The sequence below is a fragment of the Prosopis cineraria genome, unplaced genomic scaffold, assembly GCF_029017545.1.
Source record: "Prosopis cineraria cultivar Desert tree isolate PC_DT_omini unplaced genomic scaffold, ASM2901754v1 PC4, whole genome shotgun sequence".
NCBI classification, from domain to species: Eukaryota; Viridiplantae; Streptophyta; class Magnoliopsida; order Fabales; family Fabaceae; genus Prosopis; species Prosopis cineraria.
In genome coordinates, this window is record NW_026555335.1 from 15,992,584 (window position 1) to 16,005,829 (window position 13,246).

General features: G+C 35.5%; 1 protein-coding gene across 2 annotated transcripts in view; it reads left to right on the forward strand.

The window, feature by feature from the left end:
• The window catches only part of LOC129309193 (dicer-like protein 4), a 43,963-nt gene that overhangs the window by 10,477 nt on the left and 20,240 nt on the right, over window positions 1-13,246 (forward strand). For both annotated transcript variants that reach the window (XM_054950615.1, XM_054950614.1), the window contains exons 11-17: window positions 44-236; window positions 1,427-1,587; window positions 1,672-1,878; window positions 2,091-2,353; window positions 4,075-4,349; window positions 4,429-4,865; window positions 5,071-5,171. In XM_054950615.1, the coding sequence (XP_054806590.1) occupies window positions 44-236; window positions 1,427-1,587; window positions 1,672-1,878; window positions 2,091-2,353; window positions 4,075-4,349; window positions 4,429-4,865; window positions 5,071-5,171 (1,637 nt within the window). The remainder of the gene's footprint in view (window positions 1-43; window positions 237-1,426; window positions 1,588-1,671; window positions 1,879-2,090; window positions 2,354-4,074; window positions 4,350-4,428; window positions 4,866-5,070; window positions 5,172-13,246) is intronic.

Genomic DNA, 13,246 nt, shown 5'->3' on the forward strand with positions numbered 1-13,246 from the left:
ACAGATATAAATAGGCAAATCTTGATTTTGCTTCTTGTGTCAGGCCACAACCAGATATGAAATGTATAATTTTTGTAAATAGAATTGTTACTGCAAGATCCCTGTCATACATACTACAACAGCTCAAAATTTTAGCACGTTGGAAAAGTGATTTTCTGGTAGGAGTTCATGCTGGAATAAAAAGTTCATCGAGAAAGACTATGAGCATCATTCTTGACAAGTTCCGCAGTGGAGAGGTAATACTTTATATTTTCTGGAATAGAAAGTTTGTCAAGAAGGACTACAGGACGGTGCACTATTCACTATATTTGAAAAGCCTGTCTTGCTATATGGGGCTAAAGTTTGATGTGAAATGGCTAAAGTTCTATAACTTTTCTTACATTAATGACTTGTTCATTGTTGTACGAATGTTCTTTCAGATGACTAATTTTTATAGCCAATTAGTAATTATTTATGGGATAGTGAATTTCTTTTTTCTTTTCTTTTTAATAGCACAGTGGTCTTGTCTTTACTTTTGACTTTAACATATATATTCTTTAGTTCATTTGAAATTCCGCATACACTTGTCAGTTAGGCAATTTTTTGTTTTATTGATTTTTTTTTTGCATGCATTACACAGCATATCACTTGCTTCACTCAAGTCACTTCATCTTGGACCTTTGTCTTTTTGAAATTTTTATTCTAGATTTAATTAAATCATTAAATTTCATTTTTTTCCATCTATAATGATACTTGAATTTAAAACATTGTTGGAAGAAATATTGTTTCATGTCCTTGAGCACAAGCAACATTTTGAGATTGTAAATCATTCCTCTTGATAGTCTTGGATATTTTATATGCTTGGGTTACTCTTTTCCTGCAACAGAATTTGAAGAAGAATCTTTTAATATTAGAAATCTAGAATATTAGGAAATGTGATGGTGAGGTAAGTATAAAGTCTCATAATCATTTACTTTTGCCTTCACTCAGGTGGCAATGAGTTGTTGATACTCCCATAAGAGGCAATGATCAAGTTGTTCTGGCTTATTTGGAGCTAATAATTTGAGATTGTTGATACTTGTTAGATCCTAAATAAGACCTAATGTAATTATTGCAACATGCTAATTTTATTGTGAAATTTTTTAGTGCTATTGCTATTGGTGTTTTGTTTGTCTTAAAAGATGAATAAGATAAGAAAAATTGTATATTGCATTGGGATTTGAATTATTATCATATATCTGGGAGCCACTGGGATAAAGTGAAACATTTCTTAATGAACTTCCTCTCATGTACTTTCTATCACAGTCATGGCAAGGTGCTGATTGGAAATTAAATGAGGGTAAATAAAAGTATAATGATCATGATGGCTCAAATATGTGTATATGTCCCCAGTTTTTAAATATTTGATACTTTTTTAACATGCCTATGTGGTTCATATGGTTAACAGTTGAATTTATTGGTTGCAACCAAAGTGGGTGAAGAAGGACTTGATATTCAGACATGTTGCCTTGTCATACGATTTGATCTTCCTGAAACTGTTGCGAGCTTTATACAATCAAGAGGTCGTGCACGTATGGCTAAGTCAGAATATGCATTTTTGGTGGACAGGTACTGTATTATAATTTAAATGCTGGAAATAATTTCAGCAAATTTGCCCATATAGTTATTTTTGGAATCTTCTTGATATTGCAGTGGCAATAAGAAGGATATGGACTTGATTGAATGTTTTAAGGAAGATGAAAACCGTATGAACAAGGAAGTTGCTTTCCGCACATCCTATGATACACATATCATCCCTGAGGAAAGAATTTACAAAGTCATATCAACTGGCGCTTCTGTCACTTCTGCATATAGTGTCTCATTGCTTCACAACTATTGTTCGAAGCTTCCACATGATGAGTATGGGTTTATTCTGAATTAAACCTTTTGTTTGCATCAAAATATGTAGTTATGTACTCATCTACTTACTATGCAAGGAAATTTAATTTACATCTTTTACTGATCAGGACATGGCAACCTATAATTTCTAGTTTTGTACTCATCTACTTACTATACTAGGAAATTTAATTTACATCTTTTACTGATCAGGATGTGGCAACCTATAATTTCAGGTATTTTGACCCCAAGCCAGAATTTTTTTACTTTGATGATTTAGGGGGAACTGTCTGTCACGTAACATTGCCTTCCAATGCTCCCATACATCAAATTGTTAGTGCACCACATGGTTCAATGGAAGCTGCTAAGAAGGCTGCTTGTTTGCAAGCGGTTGAGGAACTGCATAAATTAGGTGCTTTGAGTGATTGTCTGTTGCCAAGGCAAGATGAGGCAAACCCAGAGGAGGTTTCAGATTCTTCTGATTCAGATGAAAATGAAGGTCTAGCTTTAGTTGCTTTCTTTTCTGCTCTCTCATTATCTGTTAGAAGTGTTATTATTTAGTCATTTCTATTTTAGTTATGTTATTAGCCTTTTATGTCTTTAATTGTAATTTTCCCCTAGAGTAGCCCCTCTTAGGTCCTTAGTCATAATTGCTTCATTCTAAATTCAATAGAAGTGAGAATTCTGCACTCTATTTTTGTCATGATATCAATTCTGGGGCTTGGTTAGAGTGAGAAACATTGGGAACTTTAGAGCAAGAGACATGTTTATCCAAGCTTTGGGCCCCTATCCTTGCCTTTGTTTCTTGAGCAGATAGCCAAACATTCTCCCCCCAGGATGATCCTACATAAAAGTGGTCACATCACATGTTTCCTAAATATGATAAGCCAAGAATCCTTTGCCTAATTGTGCTTCTCCACTTCGTCAAATGAATGAAGTTTTGGCTTTGAAGCCTTTTTTTTTTTCCCCTTCCCGTATATCCACCAGAGAACTTTTTTTCCTGCATATGCAATTAATTTCCTCATTTTGTCTTTCAATGTGAAAAAAACTATTTGACCCAAACACTCTAGGAACCTCTACAGAACCTGCTGACTAGCAACCCTTGTTGATTAGACCACCTTAGTCTTTCACATGCATTGCCATGGGTCTCCACACACTACTATGCATTCTTGAAACAGGAACCACCGATTGAGACATGAGAGAGTTTAGAGCTCTTCCACTAACATCCTTTTCATGGAACTCTGATTTCCAGTATGGCTATCCTAGCCTTTGTTCCCCCTGTAGAAGAATCAACACTATAAATGGTCACATTAGCCCTGCCAGTTTTGATTTGTATGGTGTCTATTCCGGCAATGTCAAAGGGTGCATGGTTGCATGTAGAAAAATGTGGTGGCTCTTGCAAAGTTGGTGGTTCTTTAGTCAGCGCAGGCAGGCCAATCAACGAGTTCTATTAGGGTTCTGATGGAGACTAAGGTAGTGTAGGATTCGTCTTAAAGCTGGTAGTTGATGGCTCTAGAAATGGCTAACTGTGGAGAGTTTTAAATGTTGAGGAAGCGGGGTAAAATGTTAAAATTAAAGTGTTGCAGATTGTAGCTGTTAAGATGTTAGCTCTCCTATGGGGCCAGTTGATGGAGACTAGAGTAGTATTAGTCTCACGTTAAGTTGTATGAAATGTTTTATAGGTCATTTAATGGGTTGGTTCTCCCACCTCAATAACTAGCTTTTGGCAGACATTCCCCATTTCTTTCAGTTTTGCTACAAGGGTTACAAAACTGAAAGAAACTACTATGGAGAAGAAATGGCACCATAAGTGACTAGAACAAAACACAATAACTACAAAAGACTGATTGGAAGAGAAGAAGGTGTAGTTAGAGCTCCTAAGCATTTGGGCAAAAGTCTAGCTCTGAGAATCCTTACAGCTTATTTCTCTCTCTAAGAATCCTTTGGTACCATAATTGGAAATTTGAAATTCTCTCTACAGTTGTCTTGAATGTGGTGAAGTTCATGGGTATTTATAGATAAGGAAGGCTACTCTAAGTGACAACATTATGATGAGGATTATTAGGGAACAATGAAATGAATAAATAAAATAAACTACTATAATTATATTATTTACAAATTACGATTCAAGCACTTATAACAATTATTTTTGGGCTATGCTATAAGATGTACAAGTAACGTTATGTTGTGTTGACTATATATACTTCCATCAACTCTCAGATGACAACTCACGAGGAGAATTATATGAGATGCTAGTTCCTTCAGCCTTTAGGCAGGCCTGGTCACATTCAGATGATATTGTCCATCTTAACTCTTACCTTTTAAAATTTAGACCCTCTCCAGAGGATCGGATCTATAAAGAGTTTGGTTTATTTATGATGACACGTCTTCCTGCGGAGGCTGTGAAATTGGAAATTGATCTTCATCTTGCTCGTGGTAGAACTGTGATGACACGATTTGTTCCATTTGGTGCTATTGAATTTGACAAAGCTGAGGTAAGTGACATATTTTTTCCTTTCTTTTTCTTTTTCTTTTAAGTTTTTAGATCAATGCACTAAATTTTCCAATGTGCAGATTCAGATGGCACAGCATTTTCAGGAGATGTCCCTAAAAATTATTCTTGATCGATCAGAATTTGTTCATGAATTTGTACCCTTGGGTAGTTCTGATGTCTTGCAAACAAGCACCTCAACCTTCTATCTTGTGCTTCCAGTAATAATGCAAGACTGTGAAAGGACTATGTCAGTAGATTGGAAGACCGTGAAAAGATGCCTTTCTTCACCCATTTTTAGGCCTCCAGGTCAACCTGTAACTCCAAAATTGTTTCCTTGGAGAGGGAACCTGCAACTTGCTGATGGTTGGAAAAGTGTAAGCGATATTGAGAATAGTTTAGTATATGCCCCACACAAGAAGCTGTTTTATTTTATTACTGAGATTGTTTATGAAAAGGATGCACTGAGTCCTTATAAGGATTTGGGCAGTTCAAGCTATGCGGACCACTTTATTAAAAGGTTATTTGCTCACTACTACTGTGTATATATATTTTATTCTCATTGTAAATCCCTTGTTCTTCATTATTGTATAGCATTATAGTAATGTTTAAACAAAATTTCTCATCTCGCCTAAACTTTCTTTTACCAAAAAATAAAAATGTGAGTGTAAGTTGGGTATTCTTATTATGCTTTTTAATAAGAATGATAAATGCTCGGATGGCAGGTTTTCCATTCATCTTAAATACCCCAAGCAACCGCTTCTCTGTGCAAAGCCACTATTTAATTTGCACAACTTGCTTCACAACCGAAAGCAAGAGGATACAGGTACATGGTTGAATATATGCCTGAAGTTGTTATATTTTCTTTTCTCTGCTTTCTTTCTTTTTTTGTTTTTTGTTTTGTTTTGTTTTTGTTATGACAGTTATTAGGACTTAAGCCTTTATCAACTATAGTGTAGTTAACTGCTCTGTGATTTTGTCTTTTCTTCTCCTGATGAAGCATGCCATTTCTTGTTAGAATATATTGTATTTATTGTAATTAGCATTAGTTGGTAGTTGGGGGTTGAGCTTGCCTTTATTAACTGGGTAATATTCTCTTGTATATATTCCTCTGTACAGATTACATTTTTTAGTATGAAATAGAGAATATTTCTCTCATATTTCATCATGGTATTAGAGCTTGGACTCTGAATTTTCTAGGGTTGCTTTTTTTTCCTTCCCTTTCTTTTGTTTTCCGGACTCTCTATGCGTTAGGGCTACTGTGCACTCAGACCCACTGTCACCAGATGTCTATCATCTACATGTGTTGGTCCTTCACTCTCCCCGGCCATGGATCAGTCAATCATCTCAGTTTGGTCACTGTCCGATGTTCTAGATGCCTCCATGTGCCAGTCACCAGAATTTGCCCTGCTTCGCTTAGTCAGCGTGTGATAGTGTGTCTTGTTTTTTGTGCGTCGTTTGCGCCGCTGTGATTTTCTCATCGTCCTCTCTGATTTTGGGGTGATTTCATCTATATCTACTTCCCTTCTTGCTTAGACTCTGTTCCAGCCATGGTAGAGGTAAAAACTGCCTCTGACAATACGGGTTCTTCTTCATTCGGCACCTCTGGGAACTGCCAAGTGTCCCAGCAGCTTATAGGTTGAATAAAGCCAGCTTTCTAGCTTGGTCTCAGTATGTTCACACCTTCTTGAAGGGCTGTGAAAGGCTAAGTGATTTACTTAGGACTAGTCCTAAGCTAGGGATCTCGAGTTTGATGTTTGGGATGAGGCAGCCTCAATGGTAATGTCTTGGTTGTGGCAATCTATGGCTCTTGAAGTTAGTTGTACACGTTTCTTCTTGTCTTTAGCTAAGGAAATTTGGGATATAGTGCATCAGGCTTACTTAAAGGTGAAGGTGCTGCCCAAATTTTTGAGATAAGGACCAAAATTTCCAATATAAGGTGGGGAAGCAAATATATCATTGAATACTCTCCCCTTATGAAAAGCTTATGGCAAGAATTAGATCATTATCAGTGTATTACTTTGAAAGACCTTGATGCTACTGCTACTTTTAAATGCTTCATTGAGAAGTACAGGATTTTTTAGTATCTCGCAGGACTTAATGTAGAGTTTGATCCCATAAGAGTTCAAATTCTTGGCTAGGAAGACATTCCTTCTCTCAATGAGATCATTGCTATTGTTTTAGCAGAAGAAGGTCACAAGGGTGTGATGATGGAAACCCAGTTGATGGAAAGTTCTGCTCTAGTCTCAAAGAATATTTCCAATCGCCTTGTTGAGGATGGAAAACTATATGACTTATCTACGGCCTCTAACGAGGAACCTATCTGGTGCTCCCATTGCAAGAAACTATGGTATACCAAGGATAAATGTTGGAAGTTACACGGTAAGCCTCCAAACTTGAAAAAGGGAAAAGCCCATGTTGCCACTGATGCTACTAGGGAGCACTCTAGCCAAGCTGGTCTTAAGGGGGAGATTGAAAAATTAAGATCCTTGTTGTTAGAGTCACTTAACAAAGCTTCTACTTTTGGTTCTAGTACAAGTACTTGTTCTTTAGGGTTCTCAAGTATTTCCTTTCAATCTTCATCTGTCTTATTTTCACCTATTTTGCTTCCTCAAAGAGAGATTTTTTTTTTCGCTTTTGGATTGTTGATTTTGGAGCCTCAAACCATTTGACTAATTCCTCCAAGAATTTTATTTCTTATAATCCTTGCCTTAGTATTCGGAAAATCATGTAGGGTGATAGATCCATAGCTACTATGACTGGTTAGGGAGATGTTAGGTTGAGTGATAACCCTGTCTTTAAAAATGTCTTGCATGTTCCTAAACTATGCACAAATCTCATTTCTGTGAAAAAACTTGAATGTTTTCTTCTCTTCTATCTTGTGTTTTTAAGGAGCAAGAGATGAGTCAGATGATTGGTTTTGCTAAGGAAAGAGATGGACTTTATTTTTTTTTTTTTATGAGCTTAGTGAATGTAGTAGAATTCAAAGCTTGATGGCTTCTTCCTCTCCTTATTCAAAAATAGTTGAGTCTAAGCAAAGACTAGATTTAGCTTCATCACCGTCGTTTGGGTCACCCTTTGTTTAATGTTTTGAAAATCATGTTTCCTTCTTGGTTTAAAGATTTAGCTGTTGAGTCCTTTCATTGTGACGTTTGTGAGTTTACAAAGCATAAACAATCTTCATATCCTATGAGTAATAAAAGAATTTCTATTCCTTTTAGCCCGATTCATAGTGATATTTGGGGTCCCTTTAATGTTCCTAAGTGCTACTGGGTCTCAATGGTTTATATCCTTTATTAATGATCGCGCCCATATAACATGGATTTATCTGCTGAGACAAAAGTCTAACATCAGCATTGTTTTCCCCTCCTTCTATAACATGATTTAAACTCAATTTGGAGTTGGGATACAAAGGTTCAGGTCTTACAATTGAAAAGATTTTTTTCAATCTATCTTTATCCCTTTTTTTCCTCGGAAAACATGAAATTTTCATGAACCATCCTATGTTAATACTCCCCAACAAAATGGGGCAGCTAAGAGGAAGAACAGTCATCTTCTTAATGTTACTAGAGCTTTATTGTTTCAAACTAATGTGTCTACACAATATTAGGGAGAAGCTGTTTTAACTGCAACACATATGATTAATAGGCTTCTAACCCCTATCCTTGTTTCAAAAAGTCCTATGGATGTTCTCACTTAGTTTTTCCCTAATTTTAATTCATCAAATGGTCTCATACCTAGAATATTTGGGTGTGTGGCTTTTGTTCATATGTGTTCTCAACGAAGGACCTAACTTGGCCCTAAAGCTCTCAAATGTGTGTTGGTTGGGTATTCCTCTACTAAAAAAGGATACAAATGTTATAATCCTCCTCCTAGGAAGTTTGTTGTGTCTACTGATGTTGCTTTTTCTAAATCTGACTCTTATGTCAATACTCCTCTTGAAAGAGAGAGTTCTCTTAGTGATGATCAAAATAATGATCTTCTTTTCCATGAATTTCCTAGTTCCTTCCCTGGTAAGTCTTTGGAAGCACCATCAACTCCTAAATCTACTCGTCCACTATAGGTTTTTACTTGGAAGAAGAAAAGAACATCTCAATCTACATAAGTTCAGTTATTTGAATCGGCTCCTGCTCAAACTTTTGAACTTGTGCCTAAAAATTGTGAGGTAACTTCTGATCTTCTTGAAAACACTGAAATTACTTCTTCAGGTTCCCATGATGTTTTTGATAGTCAAGATGTACCTAGAAATTATTTTAAACTGCTTGATTCTAATCTACCTATTGCTTTGAGAAAAGGAACTCGTAGTTGTACTAAACGGTCTCTATACCCTTTATCTTCATTTCTTTCATATGACAAATTGTCTTGTAGTTGTAAAGCCTTTCTCACTAGCCTACATTTGATTTCAACACAACAAACCTTATTTGAGGCAATGAAAGTTAAGGTGAAAGCACTTAAGAACAACAATACACGGGATCTTGTTTGATTACTAGAAGGAAAGAATCTTGTTGGGTGTAAATGGGCCTTTGCTCTGAAATACAACTCTGATGGCTCCTTAGATAAGTATAAAACTCGACTCGTTATGAAAAGGTATACGTAGACTTGTGAGGTTGATTATGAAGAAACTTTTTCTCTTGTTGCAAAAATGAATATTGTCCCCATTTTACTGTTTTTGGCAACTATTCATAATTGGGAATTACTGTAGTTTGATGCGAAAAATACTTTCTTATATAAGGACTTAAAGGAAGAGATTTATATGGAGATTTCCCTTGGATTTGATTCATACTATAGCTTGCAAGCTTAAAAAGGTTCTTTATGGATTGAAACAATTACCAAGGGCGTGGTTTGGAAGGTTTTCAAAGACCATGGTTGGCATGGGGCTCAAATAGAGTCAAGGTGATCATACATTGTTTATCAAACATTCTGCTTCAAGGGGGTAACATTTTTATTTGTTTATGTTGATGATATTATAGTCACAGGAAATGATGTGGAAGGGATTCGGTTTTTGCGAAGTCAACTGATGAAAGAATCCTTAATGCAGGATTTGGGGAGATTAAAATATTTTTTCGGTATTGAAGTTGCTTATTCAAGGCATGGCATCTTCATATCCCAATAAAAGTATGTTCTTGACCTTCTCACTGAAAAAGGAAAATTGGGGTGTAAACCTATAGACACTCTAATTGAACGAATCATAGACTTTGAAAGGAAGGAAAGCGTACTAGCAAATCAAAGCAGAATCAAAAACCTAGCAAACCTCCTCTTCCAGAGCCTCCTATCAATATGGAATCTTATCAGAAGCTTGTTGGGAATTGGTCTAGCTAGCTCATACTAGACCTGACATTGCCTATGCAGTGAGTGTGGAGTGCCAATTTATGCATGATCCTAGAAAGTCTCATCTTTAGGTAGTTTGTCAAATACTCTTGTACTTGAATGGTAATTTGGGAAAAAGGTATTTTGTTCAAGAGGTGGGGAAGATTGACCATTGAAGCATATACTGATGCTGATCATAGAGGCGATATGGACAATGGAAGGTCTACATCTGGCTATTGTACATTTTTGGGTTCAAGCCTCATCACTTGGAGAAGCAAGAAGCAAGATGTGGTGTCTAGATCAGGTGCTAAAGTTGAGTTTAGAGCTATGGCGCTTGGAATTTGTGAGTTATTATTGATAAAGATCATTTTATCAGATCTAAGAATTAAGTGGGAAGGCCTAATGGCACTTTATTGTGACAACAAGTTGGCTATCAACATTGCACATAACCCTGTTCAACATGATTTGACAAAGCATGTTGAAATTGATAGACATTTTATCAAAGAAAAACTAGAAAGTGGTCTTATATGTACTCCCTGCATTCCTTTTGGTGATCAAGTGGTAGATGTTCTCACAAAGGCTTATCTGGTGAACATTTTCAGCAGTGTCCAAGCTGGGAATGGAAAATATACATTCTCCAACTTGAGGGGGAGTATTAGAATATATTGTATTTATTGTAATTAGCATTAGTTGGTAGTTGGGGGTTTAACTTGCATTTATTATCTTGGTGGTATTCTCTTGTATATATTCTTCTGTACAGATTTGCCTCAATAAATTGTTTGGCATCTTGAGCCAGAGCCAGATTTCACTTTTCCCAGAAAATTTGGATCAGTTTTATTGCATGTGTACAATAGTTGGGGAAGAAATATTAGTTTTCTTTGTGATCTGGTGTACTTGGTTACGAAAAAAATGCTACAATTTTTAAAGATGTCTTGGCAACTCTAAATGAATTTTGGGAGAAGAGTCTTGTCTCTAGCTTCCCTTTGGTTATCTGTTCATGTTTTTTTTTTAATTGACTTTCATTGATCGGGATGGTATGATGAATGGGAATTGGTTGGCGACTTGGCATTGTCATTTTCTTAAGTTCATGTTTCTCTCTCTTCACCTATGTACCCGGTCATTTTGTCTTTTTCTGTTTTAGGAGGCTGTCTTGAACTCTTCTCTATTAATTTTCTTTATTTCTAATAGAACTTCTTGCCTATGTATGACTTTGGAATTTATGGTTGTAGTGCAAGTTGTCAATTACCTTTGGCTTCCTTCTTGTTTCAAAGGATTTTTGGCCTTATGGACATCATTTTGGCTTGCTCTTTCTTTGGATTAGTTTATATGGAAGAATATTATCATTAGCTCACAAATGATCCAGAATTAAACCAAAACATTTCATTCTCAGTATGAAATCTTGGATTACAACATCAACCTAATTATGCATATTTTTCTACAATTATCCATTCAATCATGTAAATCAACCAATGTACAGTCAGTAATTAGAAAAAACAATTATGCCTAAATAACATGAATTTCATTGAGTTTACACTTTCTAGTGTTTGAGCTAAGAATACTAAATTTGCTAGTTGATTGGCAGGAACTTATGTGCAATATAATTGTAAAAGAAGTTTAAAACAATCTTGGGGCTAGATGCATTATATAGTGAGATTTCTTCGCTTGTCTCATTTGATGATTTCCTGATGTGAAATGAACAGTGGGAAAGGGGAAGAGAGGAGAGAAGAGAAGAGAAGAGAAAAGGAAGGGGGGAGAGGAGGTTGAGAAAATAGGAATTCTTTATTCAATACTCAAAATCAAATACAAATGAGGAACCCTAAAGCTATTTATAAAGTCATAGAAATATTAAAATAACAACAAATCAAATCCTAAAAGATAATCTAGATTTACCTAGATATCTTATTTTATTTGAAATAAATAAAATCTAAAATAATCCTAAGAGATATTGATAAGAAAATCTAATTAAATCCTTAATAATCTAATGGATATTCTAAATATCCTTATGCAAAAAATACTAATAAAATAATCATAAAGAACTAAAATAAATTTAATAATATTTTATTCATATTATCATTTCTCCCTACTTGGGGTCTCCTCCAAAGAGTTAAATTGGATGCACAAATTTGGGAGGGATGGAAACTTCGCATTATGCGCAGATCTGAAAATCCTTTCTAACAAGTAAGGTAGTGGCGGACTGAGTCATGTGGAAGATGAACTTGATTATAAGAAAACTCTAGAAAATCCTTCCAACAGAAAAGATATTGCTGAAGTTGCTTGCTATAACACATGACATTCTTAGCGGGTGCAGCTTGTAGACGAGGTGAATCTATAGTGTAGCGTAGTTGGTTTTGGCAAATCACAACTTGGGAGTGTGCCACTTGCATAACAAGTAGAGGAACTTTTATTGGAGCTTCTAATGGAGCCTGTGGTGGTAAAAGTGCTGGAGTGGACAAACCACTCATGATTAGGCTTCAAGAATTGTAGTAGACTCCTCCAATTCTAGCATAGGAGTTTCAACCTCTATATGCTCACTAGCAAGATTTTGTTGACTCAGCAACTCTGTAATTTGTTGGCAAATCTTCCTTATTTTTTCAAATAGACGTGCACCTTCTTGGAGGTGATGTTTCAATTTAGTGTTGAATTTAGCTCTGCAGCTTTCAAATTCAGCTATTCGCCTTTCTAATGTAGCATCAAAATTTTCGTCCTCAGCAATTTGTTGTTCATATTTTGCCCTACGACATGCTTCATAATAGCACCATTGATTATAGGCATGCTAATAATTGCATCTATCTTTGAATTTTTTTTTTCCCTTTTGTAGACTTCGTGATATTGAAGATGTCGAACACGTTGAGGTGGGGTGCTATAATACTTTTGACACTCCTTGCATGGGCATTCATGGTGATATCCCATATAAATCATGAGTATAAAAGTTCATGTTAAAATTTGGGTTGGATATTTTTTTGGTAGATCCTAAAGAAAGGCAACCTATGGAGGGGAGGTGGAAACTGGTTCTGGTACCAATTGATGTGAAATAGGTAGAGGGAAAGGGAAAGGGGAAGAGAGAGAAGAGAAAAGGAGGAGAGAGAAGAGAGACTAAAGAACACTTTATTTGATGATCAAAATTGAATACAAATAAGGAACCCTAGAGTTAATTATAGAGCCTTAAAAATGTTAAAATAATAAAAAATCAAATCCTAAAAGATAAAGATAATCTAGATTTACCTGGATATCTTATTTTATTTGAAATAAATGAAATATAAAATAATCCTAAAAGATATTGATAAGAAAATATAATTAAATCCTAAATAATGTAATGAATATTCTAAATGTCCTTATTCAAAAATCCTAATAAAATAATCATAAATAACTAAAATAAATCTAATAGTATTTTATTCATATTCCATCACTTCCTCTCTTGTGGTAGACAGTACTATAAAAATATGGATTGAAGGAGGAGGTGGCGTTAAAAATTTTCAGGGGATTTTGATTCTTCCCCTTATGTTTCTACATGTACAATGGGTGGAATTTTATTACTGTTTTCATGCCTGGTAACTTGAGGAAGAAATTATAAAGATGGGGCAGTACAGTAAAAGA